Below are 19,620 nucleotides of genomic sequence, written 5' to 3'. Positions count from 1 at the left end.
TACTTTTGGTGAAACGTTTTACAATAGGTTGCTTCTGCAGGTGTCTTCAGGGTATCAGGGTAAATGTTATGGATGAAAAGGGATGCTACAAAATGTTCTTTTAGAACTACAAACTTCTAAACAAAACCAATTTTTAACAGGTTCAGCTAATGCTGGCTACTAAACTAACTAGGCTTAAATAAATAATCAATGGCAGCCTTGCCATAGTTTGAAGACATTCAAATTGAGACTAACATGTTCCTATAAATCCACACTTAACTTACCCTCGACTCGAGAGCTGTGTACTGCTAGGGGTGGGGCTCAGTCATGCTTGGGAGCTTCACATTCAGGAGGCTGAGGTTGGAGGTTTTTTCCAATTCAAGGCCAGCGTGGGCTACATAGCGAGTTCCAAGCCATCTAGAGCTATATATCTCAAAATGTGATATCTATCTCAAAAATGTGTGTCCTAAATAACAAACTGGGCACTAAAAAATGAGGGTCAATTTTAACACAGGGATGAGTTTTCTCCTCATTATAAATTCATAATCATACACTAAAAAGGAAAATTGAGTAGACTCATTTGTGGAGAGCAGAAAACAACGTTTTAAAAATTTTAGTACTCGAGGCTTTAGAAACAGCTCAGCGGTTCAGAGCACTTGCAGAGACTTGGGTTCAGTTCCCAGCACCTCCACAGTGATTCACAAGCATCTGCAGTAACAGTGTCAGAAGACCCAACACCCTCTTCTGAGCTCCCCGGGTACCAGGCAGGCAGGCACGTCGTGCACATATAAACATCCAGGCAAAACATGCATACACATAAAATGAATAAATAAGTATGTATCTTAATTTAAATTTAGCCCTCCAAGGTCAAAAAATTTAGGGAAAAGCTTACCAAGAACTATAAAGGATCCGGGTGGTGGTGCATGCCTTTAATCCCAGCACTTGGGAGGCAGAAGCAAGAAGATTTCTGTGAGTTTGAGGCCACCCTGGGTTACAGAATGAGTTCTAGGCTGTTACAAAGAGAAACGCTGTCTCAAAAAATAAAAAAGAACTACAAAAGGATAGGACTGCCTTAGTAGCAGAGCACACTGCTGAGTGTGTGCAAGACCTTGGGTTAAAAACTACAAAAGAAATAACTCTTACAAAAGAGAGTGCGAAAGACATTAACTTCTATGAGCTAAATTGTTATGCAGCTTACACTCAGTTATGATGCTAGGAGCCATGAGAATAACTTTTAGATAAGATGTATAGATAAATTTAAATATTTGGTTTTATGTGGCACTAAACAATCAGCAGGAGATGACATCCCTTAGATAAATCATGACCATTTGTCAAAGCCAGTCCACAAGCAGGGGAAACAAAGAAACTAGAAATTCAGGCTGGGGTATCTTAGGGACTGGAAAAGAGCTGATGACATGGGCGTCATTGTTTCCTTCAGCAAAGCGATGAATCATCTCATTGGGGGATATCTTGGGCTTTCTTTCATTATTTATTTATTTATCATTCTATTACTGAGTACCATTTCAAGCAGAGGGGATACTAAGGGCAAGTTGCGAACACAAAATAAAGCCTAGTAAATCCAGAAATTAGCCTACCCTTTCTTTTCCATATTTTTGGCTCCTGTTTAGCAGGTCAGTGAGCCTCTTTACCCTGTAGATCCAGAGAGCACGAAGCAAAGCCCTTCACGCTAGCAGAAGGCTGGTAGTGTGAAGAAGAAAACCCTTAATGGCCCATGCAGCAGTGTTAGGCTAGCAGAAGGATGATCAATTGATCTCTTTCTTTGGACTGACAAGAAGATAAACATACACACAGTTAGCCCTCCAGGCATGGTCTACGGGGAATTAAGCATCCCATTCCCTTCACACATCACATCAAATCTGGAAAGACAGAACCTAAATGCCGTGTGTGTGTGTGTGTGTGTGTGTGTGTGTGTGTGTGTGTGTGTGTGAACATTTCACTCCCTTTCGTGAAGTGGATGATTCAGTGGGCACCCATGAAAGCAGACAATACAACTACAGTCAAATCGATATTAGAAACTGACTTGGTCAAAGCGTGGAATTTCCTTTTCACACAGGTATCCAGGCTTTGCAAGCATGGCTTGCTTACTAGTAGCAGAGTCCATTATTAGTACAAAGTGTACCAACCTATCATGAAGATGGAAGCGCTCTGCTGCGTGCCCTCACAAGCCCAGATTGTTTGTAAAGGGCAGGAATGAAACATTCCATATGTTTTCTTTGTCAGTGGCAAGCCTATTGAAAGCCAGACCATACTAGTCTCCCTGCTGAGGGATTGGATTGGGCTATTCATGTGTAACCAGGCGAATGTCAAGATGGCAATGACAAAAACATCTCAAACTTTTTTTTTGAAGAAAGGAACCCAGGGTAAGAAAATGTAAACTGTACTTGAACCACTTAGCCAGTTTAAACAGGTCGTGGGCACTGCAGCCACCGTTAGCTGCAGCTCTGGCTTATGAGTCATTTCAAAGCGGGACTTAATCAAAACGTCAGTTTTTAAATTTTCTGAAAAGAAAATCAAAAGCAAACAATAATGCCAGGGACAAGGACACAATTTAGCAGCCAAGCATGTGCTAAGTGCACACACAGTTTAAATCCCAGTATCAAAAATGAATGAAAAAAACTATACAGCATTTTAGAAATGACATATCTTAGCCGGACGGTGGTGGCGCACGCCTTTAATCCCAGCACTCAGGAGGCAGAGGCAGGCGGATCTCTGTGAGTTCGAGGCCAGCCTGGTCTACAAGAGCTAGTTCCGGGACCGGTACCAAAGCTACAGAGAAACCCTGTCTCGAAAAACAAACAAACAAAAAAAAAAAGAAATGACATATCTTTAAAAAGAGAATTTTAATAATTCTCTTTATTAAGAGAATAAGTGTATCTTTATCTACAAAGCAATACATATATATATGTGTGTGTGTGTGTGTGTGTGTGTATATATAGAGAGAGAGCCAGTAACCAGTATGTGTGTGTATGTGTGTGTGTGTGTGTGTGTGCGTGTGTGTGTAGAGAGAGAGCCAGTAACCAGAAAAAAAAAAACAACTTTTCAAAATACTTCTTAGAAAAAGTTCTAGCATCTGAATATTTCTAGAAACACAGTTGACAGAAAGGAATAAGACTGTGGCTAAAATGTGAATTCTGAATTACTCTTAGCCATCTCAAACATTAAGTGACCAAACGAATCTGAGAGACCATAGTTGAGAGAATTCCTGGAGTTGAGTTTGCTCAGTGAAAATCCTCACTGTTACAAAGTCTGGTTATATAGAGCAAGGTCACACGCTGTTTGCAGAAAGATACTTTGTTTCTCTATTGAGACAGCACCCTGCTATTGATCACCTGTGTCAGGAAAGCAGCATCAAGTCCCAGAGATCAAGGTTAAAAAGTCCTATTTCCTCTGGCTTCTCTCCTCCAAAAAGACGCCATCTCCCCACCATCACAGACCTTCCTGTTAGAAGGTAAGCAACCTTACCTGTAAGACAGCAACATCATTATAAAACACACCTACTAATGTTTCTTCACTGGGATATTGTTAGAAACGTGGTGGTTAAGCAGACTTTTCCACCAGCCCAGTGGCTCACCTATGAAATCTAGAACCAGCTTTCTGACTGATACCCACCCAAAGAGAAGGATACAGAATCTTAAATCACAAACTAATGGCACACATGTGCAGCTACCTATTAACTCCTCCAAAGAAATAACAATACATGGGGTCCTCACTCTGTGTCAAAGAGACCAAGATAAAGTAAAGACCAAGTAAAGACTGGAAGTAAGGCAACCTCCCTCTTTTTCCAGATGCGAAGTCTGAAGCCCCAAGTGATGAACTGACTTGCTTAACCTCTTGATCCCTTTGCAACCCAAAAACTTAAAACACGAAAATCATTTCGGAAAGTCTGTTCATGACAGCATGCCTAGCAAAGACGACTGGAACCCTACAGTGACAAAAAGGCAGATGATGGTGGCACGCCCTTAATCCCAGCACTCAGGAAGCGGAGGCAGGAGGATCTCTGTGAGTTCGAGGCCAGCCTGGTCTACAACAGCTACTTCCAGGACAGGCTCCAAAGCTATAGAGAACCCAGCTTCGAAACCCACCCCCTACAAAAGGCAGATGATATGACCATGGACCATGACCAAGAAGAGCTGAAAACCAACAAGATAAATGTTCTTTTTAAGAAAAATACTAGAGCCAAGTATGTTGGCACATACCTTTGGTCCAAGCACTTGAAAAACAGAGGTAGACAAACCTCTGTGAGGTCAAGGTCAGCCTGGTGCACACACTGATTTCTAGGCCAGCCAGGGCTAGTTAGATGAGAGCTACAGAAGAGCCCGTCTCAAAAAGAAAAAGGAAAAGGAAATATTGGGGATTGAGGAGATGGTTCAATGGGTAAAGCACTCGTACTGCAAACATGAAATGCAAGGCAGAAAGAGGAGAACCCCTAGAAGCTCACAGGTCAAGTAGCCTGATATACAAGGCAGAAAACAGGAAATCCTATTTGAAACGAGGTAGAAGGCAAGAACAACACCTAAGGTTGTTTTCTACTGGCACACACATGCTGTGGCACATCTGTGCTTTCATGCATGCACATACATACACATCACACACACAGAGAAATTAAAATTAGGCAAAAGTTTTCAAAATAGGTCCGCAGAAGTATCGGAGAAAAGATAAAAACTGGGTTTATGCTAGGCTGCTAAATGTCAGTGAATGCCAAATATATCCTATTAAAGCCATGGTACCAAGTCGGGCAGTGGTGGAACACGCCTTTAATCCCAGCACTCGGGGGGAGGGGGGGGCAGACACAAGTGGATCTCTGTGAGTTCGAGGCCAGCCTGGTCTACAAGAGATGGTTCCAGGACAGGCTTCAAAAACTACAGAGAAACCCTGCCTCAAAAATAAATAGATAAACAAACAAACAAACAAACTATGGTACCAAAATATGTTAAATATACCTAATTCATTTAATATCTGCTTCCTGTGAATCTAACCCACACTGTACCAAGAAGTCTGTAAACATTTCCACTATATGAGGTAAGAGAGCTCAATGAAGAGCCAAAGAACAACTGTGACACGTAGAAAATACAAATACTAAATACAACCAGCAAGTAAAACAAAAGGCTGAAGAGTACTGGACAATAACCTCAGGTCCAGAGCTGGCACTACTTATTTTTCCTCTCCCCCAACTACGGAATAGATGCTGACACACTAGGAGATGCTTGCCGAGGTATACTTGGTTCCGGAGATGCTGCCCTCTCCTTTTGTGGAGAATTCTCCTGCACACATGGGGAGGGGGGATGTTAATCTAGAAGCTAAGAGTAACTATGTGCTTCCATGCTCCTAAAAGTCTATGGTGGGTCAAGCCTTCATGAGATATATACTTTATTCAAAGCTTTTGCTCACACAGAGTACCCCTAAGAGAACCAGCAAAAACACAGAAATTTATCATTGTCATGGACCAACCCCTCGAGTTTCACAGAAGAGACCGCCAACGTGGAAGCACAGCTCCTACTCGGCTCCTTCAAAACCAAAACCCTGAAGAGAGCGAGGATGTTGAAATTCATCCCCCTTAGCTTAGAAACAACTCTAATCTACTTGCTTGGGGGCAGTCTAGATGTCAACTCTTGTACTAAATTATTTTGTGGTCTATGGCGATCACTATACCATGAAACCTAATGTACAGGGAGATTGGAAAAGTTAGACTTGAATCAGTTTTAGGCACATCCCTTAACCATGCCTAGAACCACTACAAAGTAAGGGAGCCAAATGTTTGTCGAACTTCAGTCCATTTTCTGGAGAGGGAAAATGTCCCTAAATAGACCTTTGAAAACATAGGGGTGCGAACATACCTGGCAATTTTTCTAAGGATTCTAAATTATGATTTAAATAATGTATCAAAAATACTTTGTAGTCAGAGCATAATGTGATTTCATTCTTTCAATGGTCAATATTAAAAACAAAACAAAAAACATACATTATTCTTTTAATATAAAACAAAATCACTCTGAAGGCTGGAGGAAGAGGATCACAAGTTCAAGGCCGACTTCAGCTATACTGTAAGATCTTAATTTTGTCTCAAAAAATAAAGAAACAAACAAATTAGGAAAAAACCCAGCTAAGAGAGCTCACACCACAGCCCTTTGCTTATCTTGATTCAGAATATGTAAATACGAATTTCATATGAAGGATGGAGCGTCACTGAGTATCTTGCCATCTATTAAATTTGCATCTTCCACATGTCTCATTACTAGCAGACACAACACCAGCTCAGAAGCTAACCATACACACAGCTGCCTCTTAAAATATCTTTGGCCAGCCTTCCCTTAGGAGATATTCTCATATTGTATGGCACAATATGCTACCACAGGTGCATGATTCAGGGTTTGGTTTGCCCATAAGACCTTTCAATACAAAAAGTTAAGAAATGCATGTAGGCATATACTTAACATTTAAACATTCATTTCTTGGGCCCAGACTGGTAAAAGAGCACTTCCCAAACCTTAACCACTTGCACCTAAAGAGTTACATAACAGTAAATGAATAAACAAACAAATAAGGTACTTGATCCCAAATATGGTGATTTAGGGGGACCTAGCGGTTGTGCCTTTATGACAAACTAAAAATAACCTTAATGTAAAGACATGTTTTACAAACTTAAACAACCCAAACATTGGAAAGTTTAATTGCCAAACCATGGCACACAATACCTTAGCACTATTAAGAATCTTGCAAGATAAGACCCCTCCCCCGAAGCTTAGTAACATTTGTCTCTGAATGAACACAGTGCATACTGCACAAAAGTATACAGTACTACTTAAAAGAGGTATTTGATCTTGCTACAGTCTTTAGGAGGTTGAAACACCATTAAACAACTACAAACTATAAAATCACGGTCTCTTTCCCTCTACGACCAGTTTTTAACTCAGTTTAGGAACCCACTCACTTTCAAACAACAGACTGATAGCTGACATGCAGTTTGACCATCAGGTGCTTAAAGATACAAAAGAAATGTCAAGAAAACAGACAAATTATCCACTGTGTAAGAGTACTGATTGATTGCATGCCCTAGACATTTCTTCTTCACTGGCAGTATTTAAAATTGGAGTATTTTATCACCTTCAGTCGAGCTATTACAAAAACTATACTTCACTAAGCAGAAGTAGCCAAAAAATAAAATAATAATAACCAAATGAACCAAAAAAACAAAACTTTCTTTTCTATTTATTGAAAACAAACTTTGATACTGCCAAACATGGGCCATCCGTGACTTCTGAGGAACAGCCTGGATAATATACTTATAAACCTAAAACTTTTAACACCTATTTTTACAGAAAAAAAGAGCAATGATGTCCACCATGAATACAGATGTTGGCTTACTCAAATTTTTCAATGTTGAAGGCATATTTGGTGGGATTCACCTTTTAAGCTATTATATTAACAACCCAATAAAGTATTTTTGTTGACATGAATTGGTTCCCAGGTACAGGAACCAATGCTGGGGCTTTTCAATAACTGCACGACATGGTGATGGAGACAAAAGTAAGAATTGGCCTCAGATTCTAGGATTCACCAAATGATCCTTCCAATTTTATGCTCTACACACACACACACACACACACACACACACACACACACACATGCACACACACAAATAGAATAAGCTCAATCAAGGAGACCAGAAGCTAAAATCCAAACTGGCAGGCTGTCAGTACTTTCTACCATTATAAAGACGACTAAAATACAAATCTGAGAGACAGACTGACAAAGGCAGAGGCCAAGAAAATGCCTAAACTTGCCTGGATCCACCTACTAAGACAGATCTTTGATCTCTCCTGAGAGATTAAGCTGTCAAATGTTACGTTACAATCCCAAAGCGAAGAGCCAAGCACTTGGACAGTAAATACTTGTGACACCAGAACTGGCGCAGCCGCCAGCGAAGCTGCAAATTGTGAGCTCGTGTTGGTTACAGCAGGTCTTAGGAAGTACAGAAAAAGTAAATCCCTGTTATAAATTCTCAGCACTGTCCAGGCCACAGCTAACACATCCCTGCTTGGGGGCATGAATGCCCTCTTCCATGGAAGTACTCCAGTCTAATCTACTGGGTAGGTGACTGGCTTGAGAAATGTATAAAAATTAAAATTCGGAGCTAATGGGTATTGCTTTGTGATAGAGTGCTTACCTAGCATATGCAAGGCCCTAAAGCCCCCAGTTCACTTAAAATTATTTACAGTAAATAGAAAGAAAACTCTTGTCAGTAAGAGTTGTTGCTGTCTCCGTTTGTCCAGACAGTAGAAATTAGGGCTCTCAAGGGGTAGGCACTTGACTCACTCAAGGTCACTCCAGTGAATTATTGACAGATCTGGAACCCAGCTCCTCGTGTTTCTCACAGAATGCTCTTTCCTCTGGTGTAGTTCACTAGTTTGTAAAACAAAGGACCCAAACTGAAAGATGTTCCTGTATTGACCTTGCTTTGCGCATAAAAATAACACATCTCTAACAGTGAAATTTGCAGAGAATTAGGAAATCTAAAAAGATATCAAATTTTACTACTAATAGAGTATTAACATCAGATACTGATTACTGATTTGGCCTGTGATGGAGTACACAGTAGATATTGGAAGTCAGGAAAAGAAAATACTTCCACTGCTATCTGTAAAGGAAGCTGTGTGGTATACTGAAGAACACGCATCTTGGAGAAAAATCTGAAATGATACCAATAAAAGGAGAAGAAAATGCAAATGGCTCTTTAATAAGAACTTCAAAGTTCTCAGGTAACCGTCAGTTCCATAAGAAAGGCTCGATAAAGCTGCCCAGGTACAGACCATGCTCGCTGTGAAGGTTTGAGCTATGACTAATTACATGGAAGGGAGGACATTGAGCAACTTTCTGTAGTGTCCAAATTAGTGGAACAGAGGGATTTTCATTTCCAAGTGTTAAGCCATACACACAGGAAACAATCAGGGCCATTCTAGCCTAGCAGAGCGCCTTGCTACTCATGAATTCTGCAACAAGTCTCCATGGCAAGTTTCCTCACACACACTTCTAAACACAGACAAGAACTCCTCCAAGTGAGGGGTAATCAAAAGGCTTCTGCAGCTTCAACTGGAAGAATGTTCCCCTGCTCCTGAGATCTTTGCAGGAGGTCATCCTAACATTATGACCACTGCACCATCCTCAAGTCGAGTAAGAATTACATAAAATCAGCAACGTTGGACAAGAGAATAAGCAGCTGAGATCTAGGTAATCTAGGGAATGCAGTTACTTTATTTTTTTCAGATAAGGAAATTGTCACAGACTCAAAACGATTGTGGAATGACTTGCCCAAGGCCACACAGTTACTCAGAGGTGAGCTAAGTGGTGATCAAAGGCTCGGATCCACTCTCTTTCAGGAAGCCAAAAGTACTGACTTTATCGGCTTAAAGTTAGGAATAATTTGGATATAAAAATTTGTGTCCCAAATCTATAGTTTTCAAACTTCGCTGCAGAAACACAGGGACCAGAAAACACACATTGAAAACTCCCCTCCACACCATCAACGCCTCTTCATCCTCTTCCCAAGCCTGGAATGCGGGTGATTAAGACTGACTTTCTCGCCACACTCGGAGGGATAACCTTGAACCCTTTATGAAAGTCATAAAATAAAATGGACTTTGAGTATTAGTAAGATTATTTAACTGCGATAGGACCACATACATTGTGGTATAAGATTCAAAATAGTTGTTCAGAAATACAATCACTAAAAATGGTATCAATGCAGGAGCCCCATCAAGGATTCTGGGGATTTCATCTGATTCTGTCCCCCAAGTCTTATAAGATAGCCTTCAGCAGGAAATAGTTTGACAGAACAAGTTTAAACCAACCTAAAGCAGGAACAGCGGGTATGTAATCCCTGGGGCCTTCTGAGTTCTGGACAAAAGGCTAAATGCAGAGAAGTCCAAGTCAGTCAAACTCCCATGGGATTGGTGTCTGGATTCAAAGCGCTTTAATGTGGCCCTATGTGCTCATTTATTCACTCCAGAATTAAGTTCCTCCTGTGCACCAGACTCTGTGGACTGAGCCAAATAAAATCCCCATTCTCTGATGGTCCTGTGGTCTCCAAGGTGAGCTGTGCACCCACCTGAGGAGGTGGAGTCACTTGACAAGCCACTCAGGAATAAGCAAGAACTCTGAGAACTACAGTCGCCATCTTAAGGCTTCTGTTCTTCTGTTTGTAATTTCACAAATGACAAGACCCAGAAATTAGGAATGTGTAAACAATGGCATAGAGACTGTAGACATAGTCTCTTAGTGTGCACTGTTCATGGAAGCAGCCATGGTACCTCAGAATGGAAGCCCTGGACTATCCTAAGTTATCCTGCAAGAGCCAACAGAGTACAGAGCTTAGGCATCAAGCCCTAACTCTGCAGAGGCAGCTGGTTTCCTCACGTGTTAAAAGCAAATACACTGTCCTTCAAAACCCTTTAAGATAGAGTGCTTTTATAGCTATATACATTGTGTGTGTGTGTGTGTGTGTGTGTGTGTGTGTGTGTGTGTGTGTGTGTCTACTGAGGGTGAAGTAGAGGGACTGGGGAAAATGAGTTCTCAGCATGTGTGATCACTCTCCAATTGACCATGTTTGACCACTGCTGCTGTTGAGAAACAATGTTATCTGTCCACACCACAGCTATGCGCAGTTACTCCCTAGGGCTCCACGTTAGATAAGGTGTTTCCTTGTCTCCAGTGAAATCTTCAGGTTGTACGTTGCTCTCTAGAAGAGCATGTTCCCAGAGAACATGACAGTACTCTCTGGTTTTAGGTAGTGTGGTAAAACAGGTCCTTTTTCTTACAGGACAAATCTTGTTTTAATGTTTGGGGAATGTACTAAACAAAGTCTTTACAAACCAGTTAAAGAGTGAAGTCCTAGTTTTTAGCAAATGTTATTATATATAAAGCTTTCTAAATGGTTCAGGTAGAGTCACCTCTCTTTCTGCCTGAATTCTCTTAAAGTTTCAAAAGGGTTTAAGAAAGTAAAAACCTACCTCCTCTACCAAAGTCTTTTCCTCACTTCCCAACCCTGCTCAAATTTTGCCACTTAATATAGCCCTGTGAGCAAAACGCTGCGTGCTTCAAACCGAACTCTTTTGGTGAAAGGTTAAATATCACTGTGAAAGGAAAGGTCTTTGGATGCATAAGTAACACCTGAGACTGAGACAAGCAAAGACTAGGGTGAAATACTCCCCCCGTTGCAAAGCCACAGGCCTCAATTCTCATTATCCCCAACCTACAGGGCCAGCGAATACCTTGTCACCACCCACCTGGAAATACAGCAATGTCCTGGCTTGCCTGAAAGGGAGTTTTCCCTTCACAAGATCTGTTATTCCTTTAAAGCTGTGTCTATGAGGTCTTTTTTGGTAGCTCGTAGGGAAAAAGGAAGTTTCCTTTGCCCGAGGGCCTCTTGGCCCCTTCCTTTCCAACAGTTCTTCCCCTGCTCCTGATTTAATCGTGCAATAGGCCACACAACACGACAGGAGGAGGATGGAAGGGGCACACAAGCTACCCTTCGCTCAATTCCCCCATTCTTTTTCTATCGCTGGCATTTGCCACCACCACCTCCAGTACCTAGTTCAGATTCCTCCTTTTTCCAGAGATGTTGAAATCGCTCAGGGTCTCTGAGGAACCTGGGGGTCAGAACCATTTGTGTGACTCTTCCTGACCTCAGGCAGCTCGATGAAAGGTTCTACTGGTGAAGACAGGCAGAAAAGGGTAGCCCACCTCTCCCAACATTCTCTAGCTTAGATCAGCATTCCTTCTTTAAAACGCTTTATGTAGTAAGAGTATTCCCGCCGAGAAAAAGCTGAATCTCCCCTCCTCCCTTGTGCCCGGCGTGTGGTAGTGAGTCCAGAGTGGATCTGGGCTAGGGTGCCACACTGCACAGGCAGGATAGGGCCAAACTGGAAAGCGATTCACCTTCTAAGGTACAGGTGTTTCTTTTCTCCGCCTGTGGGAACCCTGGGGGGATCCAGGTGCTTCCCCATGGAACGTGCCTCGCTGGCAAAGGCAGGCCAAGTTCTAGGCGCCCTCATCCGTGGCCAAAGTTTTGCCAGCCGAACAGGGGGCCGCATGGGGGAAGAGGTCGCGTGAAAGGCTGCCAAGGACAAGCGTTTCCAGCGTCCTCCCTCCTTCTTGGCCCTAGATATATTTTTGAGATGGAAGTGGGGGTGTGATTGCGCCCAAAAAGTCTGGGAAAGAGAAAGCTCCTCGAGGCTCATATCCGGACTGGCCAAGTCTGAAAAGGCCACCGTTCGGGAAAGGGTGCCAATGCCCCCGCACACATCCACAGGTGATCGGTGCACCCTGGACCCTAGAGCACTGGGGGTTGGGAGGCTGGGGTCTAGCCCTGACTCCGCCCCGCTGCGCCCCGCGAGTCCTCCAGCCCGTAGCCCGGTCTCCCGTACTCACAGCGCTTGGGTGAAGGCGCTGAGCCCCTCCGGCACGGCCGTCAGCCCCTTCCCGGAGCAGTCCACCCGACGGTCGCCGTCGCAGCTGCAGGGCGCAGCGCAAAGAGGCGGCGCCGCGCCGCTGGGCCCGGCCGAGCCGAGAAGCCCGAGGGCGAGGAAGCAGAGCAGCCTAAGCGGGCCCGGCATTGCTGCGGCCGCCGCCCGCGCCCGCCTCTCCCGCGGCGCCTCTCGCTCGGCTCGCCTCGGCTGCCCTCCGCCGTCCCCCGGGGCAGCCGGCCTGCCGGGCTCGGGGCCCGGGCACCGTCCCTTGGCGGTCCGCGTGCGCTCGCTCCCTTCAGCAGTCCGCCGCCGCAGCGCAAGGACGCGGCGCTCCGCAGTTGCTCCCTTCCCGCTGCTCCATGGACGCGCACGGGCAGCCCCGCGGCTCGGTGGCTCAGGCCAGCCGGCCCGGCCCAGAGCAGCTGCCGGGGCCGCGCGCTGCCATCGCCGCCGCCGCCGTCGTCTCCTGTCCCGGGCCTCCTCCAGACGCACGGCTCCTCAAGGTTGCGGAGCGCAGCCTCCAGCCATGCCGGCCCGGCGCCCCAGCCCCCGCCCCGGCTCTCACAAACACTCCGGCTGTCCGCGATCTACCCGCCGCGGCTCCCGCTCTGTGCGTCCTTTTCCCTTCTAGGGTTGCACGCTCGCCTCCGGAGCCCCCGGCCGCCGGGTTATGCAAATCACTTAGGTACATGCAAAACTAACCCTGCTCCCGGAGCGCCATTGGTCAGGGGACGTCTCGAGCTCATTACTATGCAGACAGGGGAGTCACTATTGGTCAAGAGTAGAGGGGCGTGTTTCTCTGGAGTGAGTGACAGGGTAGTGCTGGTATTGGTGCTGCTGCTGCTGGTGTGGTGGTGGTGGTTGGTGGTGGAGGTTCAAGTGAAAAACCCTGACTAGGCTGTGTCTGCGTTTCAGGTTGTGGATTGAAGGTAGACGTCTCAGAAGACGAGGAGTCGGCTGGTTCCCTCCCCCACCCAGTCTTTTTCTTCCCTCTGCAGAAATTGGATCTCCTAAATTGGATGACCTGAAAAGTAAAACTCTGCCTCCAGCTTTCAGTCGTTTCAAATGACTCTCCGCTGCTCCTAAGGGCAAGGGCATTAGAGCTTTGCAAACAGGGGAAAGAAAAGAACGAGCGAGATTTGGGAAAAGGGGGGGGGGGGGATTTCTTTTCTCTGACCCAAATTTCTGAGTTTCAGCGGGGCACTAAATTAAACAGTGTATCTATCCCCTCCCTGATCTCACTTCGCCTCTGAGATCTTAGTACCCGTTTTCATTCACACTTGGGAGCTAAATTAGCGGTTAATCATCCATGACACAAATCAGACTTCTTCCTCCCTTTACAACCCTAAAACACAAGGATTTTGAAGAGTTGTAGACGGTGGCGATTCCGAGCACTGGAACAGAACGTTCAAGTGTCAATTGACTGCCCTCGAGACACTAAAGACAACTTGTGTGCTTACTTACTATCAGCATTCCTTCCTTTTTTCTGGGCTTTTATGTCCCTTATGGTCTAATACTCCCATAATCATTATACGAAAAATGCAGCTTTGTCAGTGGGTCCTTTCTCCCTTTCTGCTATGCCTTTGGGTTGTTTTACTCTATATTGTAGATGCTTTTAATTAATTTGCAAAGTTATAACAAGGAGAGTATTAAAATACCTGTGTGGTATAGAGTTAACTAGACATCTCAGGCAAATAAAAAAAGAAAATATAAATAAATTAATGAAGACCTAGACAATATCTTAAATGAAAACAATTCCACCATCTTTGGATCCAAGAACTTAGGGTAAATAATAATAATAGTAATAAAGCCAGGTTGGATCCATATACTATAAATTTATGCTAGTGAATCAGTAAATACAAATAAGTTTTAAGAATGATTATTTTCTCACTACAGCATTGAAAAAGAACTTTAAAAAAAGACAAGTGGTCTCCTGGTTTTATTGACAAGGGCATCAGAACCTCTCAGGCGTCCTTGGCCTAAGATCATCACAGACCAACTCCCAGCTCCTGAATCCTGCCTGGTCTGGTTTTCAGAAACCTCCAACTTATTTTTTGTTTTTGTTTTTTCCTTTCTGTTATTTCCAGCAGCTTTCATGAGTGAACAAAGTAAAAAAAAAATGTAGTTAGTTTTAATTGGTACTTTGAAGTCATCTCTTTCTTAAAAAAAAAAGCTGAAAGGTGACACAATTTCTCCTCCTAAGGTACACTTTCTGCTGTATTAAAATAACTATAGATTTTATGGTTGCTTTCACTTCTAAGGAGTATTTATGTGGATGGGGTCTTGCTATGTAACCCAGACTGACTTCAGTTCACCATCCCTCTGCTTCATGGGTGGTAGAATAAAAGAATGATAATACTATTATTAATATAATTAACTATTATACTATATTTATGACTTTAACATGTATTATATTATGTAGCATGATTAATATAAATATAATAATAGTATTGCAGACTCATTTCCATGTTCTGCCTCTGTCGCTCTGTCTGTCTGTCTCTTTCTCTGAAGAGGTTTTTCCCAGTGAATGGAGAGATGGCCAGTACTAAGAGCACTTGTGTTTGCAGAAGACAGGAGTTCTGTTCCCAGAACCCACATGGTGGTTCACAACTGCCAGTGACTCAACGTCCAGGGAATCTGACATTCTCCAGGCCTCCATGAGCACCAGGCATGCATGTGTATGTGGAGCACACATGGGCATGAGCATCGGCATGCATGTGTATGTGGTACATAGTATACATGCAGACAAAAACACATGCACATCAAATAAAAATAGAGTGTTTTCCAAATTTCAATAGTCATAAGAAGCACATGCACAGAATAATTTCATGTGCCTGGACAGGGGCTAGACTGGCATTCTAACGGTCACGAAATGAAAAAGACACGGGTGGTTCGTGACCACCTTCAAGAACTTTTTTGCTATGGTTGGCAACCTAGGTGAAAAAGAGATTCAGATTTTTGAAAAGGGAGAGGTAGAGATTTTATTAAGGAATAAATTTTTATTGTTTATAAAGTGAGGAAAATAAATTGTAAAAAAAAAAAAATCATGTTTACAGCTTAGCCAAAAAAACAAAGATCACAAAGGTCTTTGGCAGTAAAGTGAAAAAAAAAATCTATTAAGATGTTCATGTCATATCCCACAGACTGGAGAGATGGCTCAGCAGTTAAGAGCACTGGCTGCTCTTCCAGAAGTCCTGAGATCAGTTCCCAGCAATCACATGGTGATTCACAACCATCCACAGTGGGATCCGATGCCCTCTCCTGGCATAAAGGTGTACATGCAGATAGAGCACTCATACATAGAATAAATAAATCTTTAAAAATTTCCTCTTCCTATTTTATTACATTATGTGAGCTTTGCTAAGAAAAAAATCTACCTTTTAGTTCTCACCTTTTGGACAAGTTATCCCGCTAGAGCATAAAAGCAGAATGAACTAAAGAAACACAAACTTCAGTGCACTGTCCCAAATAACTAGAGAAAAATGGTCAACTTTTACCTAAGCTACAGGCACCAGGAAGATATTGGTAACCCAAGTACAGGTTTGGTGCAAGCAAAAGAATCATCTCATCAGTCTCTGCTGAAGACAGGGTCTTTTCCTGTGGCCACAGATGGCTACATTTGTAGCACCCACAGGTGAGGTAGGGGCTGCAGCCTAGGAAGTGGCTATGATAATACACACTGTAATTAGACACCTAGAGAAGCTGAAGCTGGAGAATCATAGTCAAACCCAGCTTGGGCTTCACAGGGAAACGGTCTTAAAAGGAAATTAGAAAAAAAAAAATGTGTGACCTGGTCGCTGCACCCTGAGGACACTTTGTGGGGTTCTGGGGGTGAAAGAGCAGCCCATCTGGTGATACTTACCCAGTGCAAAGGGCACAGGATGGACTGGGAGACAAGTTAGACTTTGACCACATCACCCCATTATCCTGACACTCTTATAAAAAGGACCTGAATCATATACATAGATGCTGTACGTGATAGGTAAGAGTCCAAAGTACCCAATGAAGAAAAAATAAAACATAGTAAAACAAAAAATCAACCTAGTGTGTTGGGTGCAGTTGGAAAAGAAAAAGAAAAAGAAGAAAAAAAAAGAAGAAAAAAAAAGAGCAAAAAAAAAAAAGAAAAAAGAAAAAAAGAAAAAAAAATCAACCTAGGACAGTCAGGAATCTCAGTCAGTGCTGAAATGATTAACAGGTTAAAAATCCTCACCTCTGCAGAATTTCATTTTTTATGAAATATCTCTGACTTGACAACAAATGGGAATTTACAGGAAGCAGCTTGTGAGATGAAATGTTACAAATACGGTTGAAATTCTCTTTGTCTTTCCACCCAGCCATTCTTTTCTTCTTCCTCTCCCTGTAAAGTAAGCATTTTTCTAAATGTCATTGTTAATTCCCATGCATAGCTACATGGGCTTCATTGTATCCCTAAACAATATACAGTATTGCCTTGAGAAATATCACTCAATACCTTCTGCAACTAGTTCTGTTTAGCATTCAACTTAGGAGTTTTCTCCAGATTCCTGAAGTTAATAGCTATTCTTAATTAATTTTCATTGTTATATTATGTTCCACTGAAAGAATTTTCCTCAGGGACTGAAAATTTAACTCACTTCAGTGTTTATAGTAAACGTCAGTAAATGTCCCGATACTAAGTATTTTTGTGTGTGTGTTTAAAGGTATCTCTGTCACAATTCTTCATGTCAGTATTGCAACTCAAAAGCAATCACATATAATTGTAAGCAAGCAGTCAGGGGTGTGTTTATTTCAGTAAGATTTTCTTTGTGCATATATCTATACACACACACACACATATATATACATACATACGTATGTATACATACACACACACACACACATACACACACACACACACACACACACACACACACACACACACTGAGACAGGGTCGAAGTCCTGGCTGTCCTGGAGCTAGCTCACTTATATAGACCGATTTGGTCTCAGACACACAGAGATTCTCCTGGCCCTGCCTCCCAAGTGCTTGGATTACAGGCACCCAACTATTATTCCTTTTCAATATACAAAAGCAGCGGGTTTTATTATGACATTTTCATGCATATCCATCACTGGATTTGTTCTTATTCGTCTTCTTCCTTGTCCTCTCCCGTATTTTTCTGTTGCCTTCCTCTGCTCCCCTTCTCCCTCAGAAGCTCCTCTTCTTCTGATTACCCCTCTCATCACATGTGTTTCGTTTATCTCATTTTCCCCTTCCCTGTGTCATGCACTGTCACTTCGGATCTCTTGCTTCCTTCCTACAGTCCCCTTCCTACTTTCGCGCCACCACCCCCCCCCCATACTTTAAATCTGTAGTTTACATATGAGAGGAAACGGGGGAATTTGTCTTTCAGAGTATGGCTTCTTTTGCTTAACAATGATTTCCAGTTCCATTCATTTTCCTGCAAATGCCACGGTTTCATTTTCTTCTAGGACTGAATAAATATGCATGTGAGCCACATGTTTTCTGTCCATTCATCTGTTGATGGACATGTAGTCTGGTTTCATTTCTTTGCTAACGTGAATTGTGAGGCCATAGGCATGATGTGCAAAGATCTCTGTGGTGTGCTCACTGACTCCTTCAGGTATGTCTCCAAGAGGCTATAGGACACATAGCAAACAGTTCTATTGTCATTTTTAAAATTTAATTAATTAATTATTATCATGTGTGTATGTGTGTGTGTGTAAGTGTATATTCATGACGGGGGGTGGGGGGTGGCGGTGGTCAGAATGCCTTGTTGTGCATGTGTAGCTCAAACGACCAGTTTGTTGAGTCAGTTCTTTCCAGCCAGATTTCATGGTTTCCAAGGATCTGATTCAAGTCTCCAGTCTTGCATGGCATGCAGCTCTTCCTGTTTAACTATCTTTGGCTGCAACCAGTTCACATTCTCACTACATAAGGATTCCTCTTTCTCTACATCTCCATCAGTATTTATGGTTGGTTGTGGATAGTCACACAGACTGGGGTGAGATGACAGTTTGGAACTGTTTTAACTTGTAATTTTATGACAGGTAAGAATGTTGAACACTTTCAGATATTTATTGGGAATTTGTATTTTTCTTTTGAGAACTATCTGTTCCATTCATCGGCCCATTTGTTGATTGGGTGGTCACAATCTTATGCGGTCTAGATGCTAATTCCTGTAGGATGTGTGGTTGGCAGAGGTACCCTCACTCTATAGGCAGCCTCCTCACTTTGGAGACTGTTTTACTGTGCAGAAGCTTTCGCATTCCACACAACTCCCAGGGTGGTGGCGTTAATCTTCACTCAGGAGGCAGAGGCAAAAGTGGATCTCTGTGAGTTCAAGCCAGCTTGGTCTACAGAGTGAGTTCCATGACAGCTAGGGCCACACAATAAAAACCTGTCTTGAAAAAGCAAAACAAACAAAGAATGTAATTGTAAATTTTTTTTTGAAGTGGATGGCATTGCTTTTCTGTGCCCCTTCCAGTGTTAGTTATTTTTACAATAAGGATTCTGCCACCCATGATCATGGGAGGTCTCGTTTTAAAATGAGCTCTTCATTGCTTTCTTTGGTATCTTAAAATTTCCACAGTAGATTTCTTCCACCTCCTTGGTTAGGTGCATTTCTAGATATTTTGCTTTTCTTAAAGTTATTATTTAAAAAAGTTATTATTTTAATTTTTCTGACTTCTTTCTTGGCAAATTTATTATTACTATTTATGAAAGCTGTTGATGAAATAAAAAATAAATATTTTTTCCAAAGACTCCTGGTTTCTGTGGATTGACTGTGTCCTTTTCCTTTGCTGAAAGTATTTGTCAGATTTAGAATCTGTCTTGTAAAGCTGCTATGGCTTTGTAACTATAAGATCATATTGTGTGCAAATAGAGATAATTTGTGCCTTTCTTTTTAATTTTGTTTTATCCCCTTTTTTTCCATTCTCCTGTCTTACTTCTCTAGTTAATGTCTCAAGTGCTATATTGCATAAGAACAGTGAGAATGGGAATCTTTGCCTCATTCATAATCTTAAAGAAAATTAGATAAAACTTCAGTTTATCTCTACCTGGTAGAGAGACAGGTTTGTGGTATAGACCGTTTATTAAGTTGAGACATGTCCCTTGTATTCCTAGCTTCTTTAGGGATTTTATCATAATCAAATAAATTTTGTTAGGGATCTTTTCTA

General features: G+C 42.5%; 1 protein-coding gene across 1 annotated transcript in view; it reads right to left on the bottom strand.

Annotated features, from left to right (window-relative positions):
• Positions 1-13,038, bottom strand: part of Lgr4 (leucine rich repeat containing G protein-coupled receptor 4) — a 100,570-nt gene extending 87,532 nt beyond the window's left edge. Inside the window, exon 1 of the mRNA XM_075961684.1 lies at positions 12,424-13,038. Within this exon, the coding sequence (XP_075817799.1) occupies positions 12,424-12,608 (185 nt within the window). The 5' untranslated portion in view covers positions 12,609-13,038. The remainder of the gene's footprint in view (positions 1-12,423) is intronic.
• Positions 13,039-19,620: the final 6,582 nt, after the last annotated feature.

This window comes from Microtus pennsylvanicus, chromosome 2, assembly GCF_037038515.1.
Source record: "Microtus pennsylvanicus isolate mMicPen1 chromosome 2, mMicPen1.hap1, whole genome shotgun sequence".
In the NCBI taxonomy this organism is placed as follows: Eukaryota; Metazoa; Chordata; class Mammalia; order Rodentia; family Cricetidae; genus Microtus; species Microtus pennsylvanicus.
The sequence above is the reverse complement of the archived record's forward strand: the minus strand, read 5'-3'. Positions and strand labels throughout refer to the sequence as shown.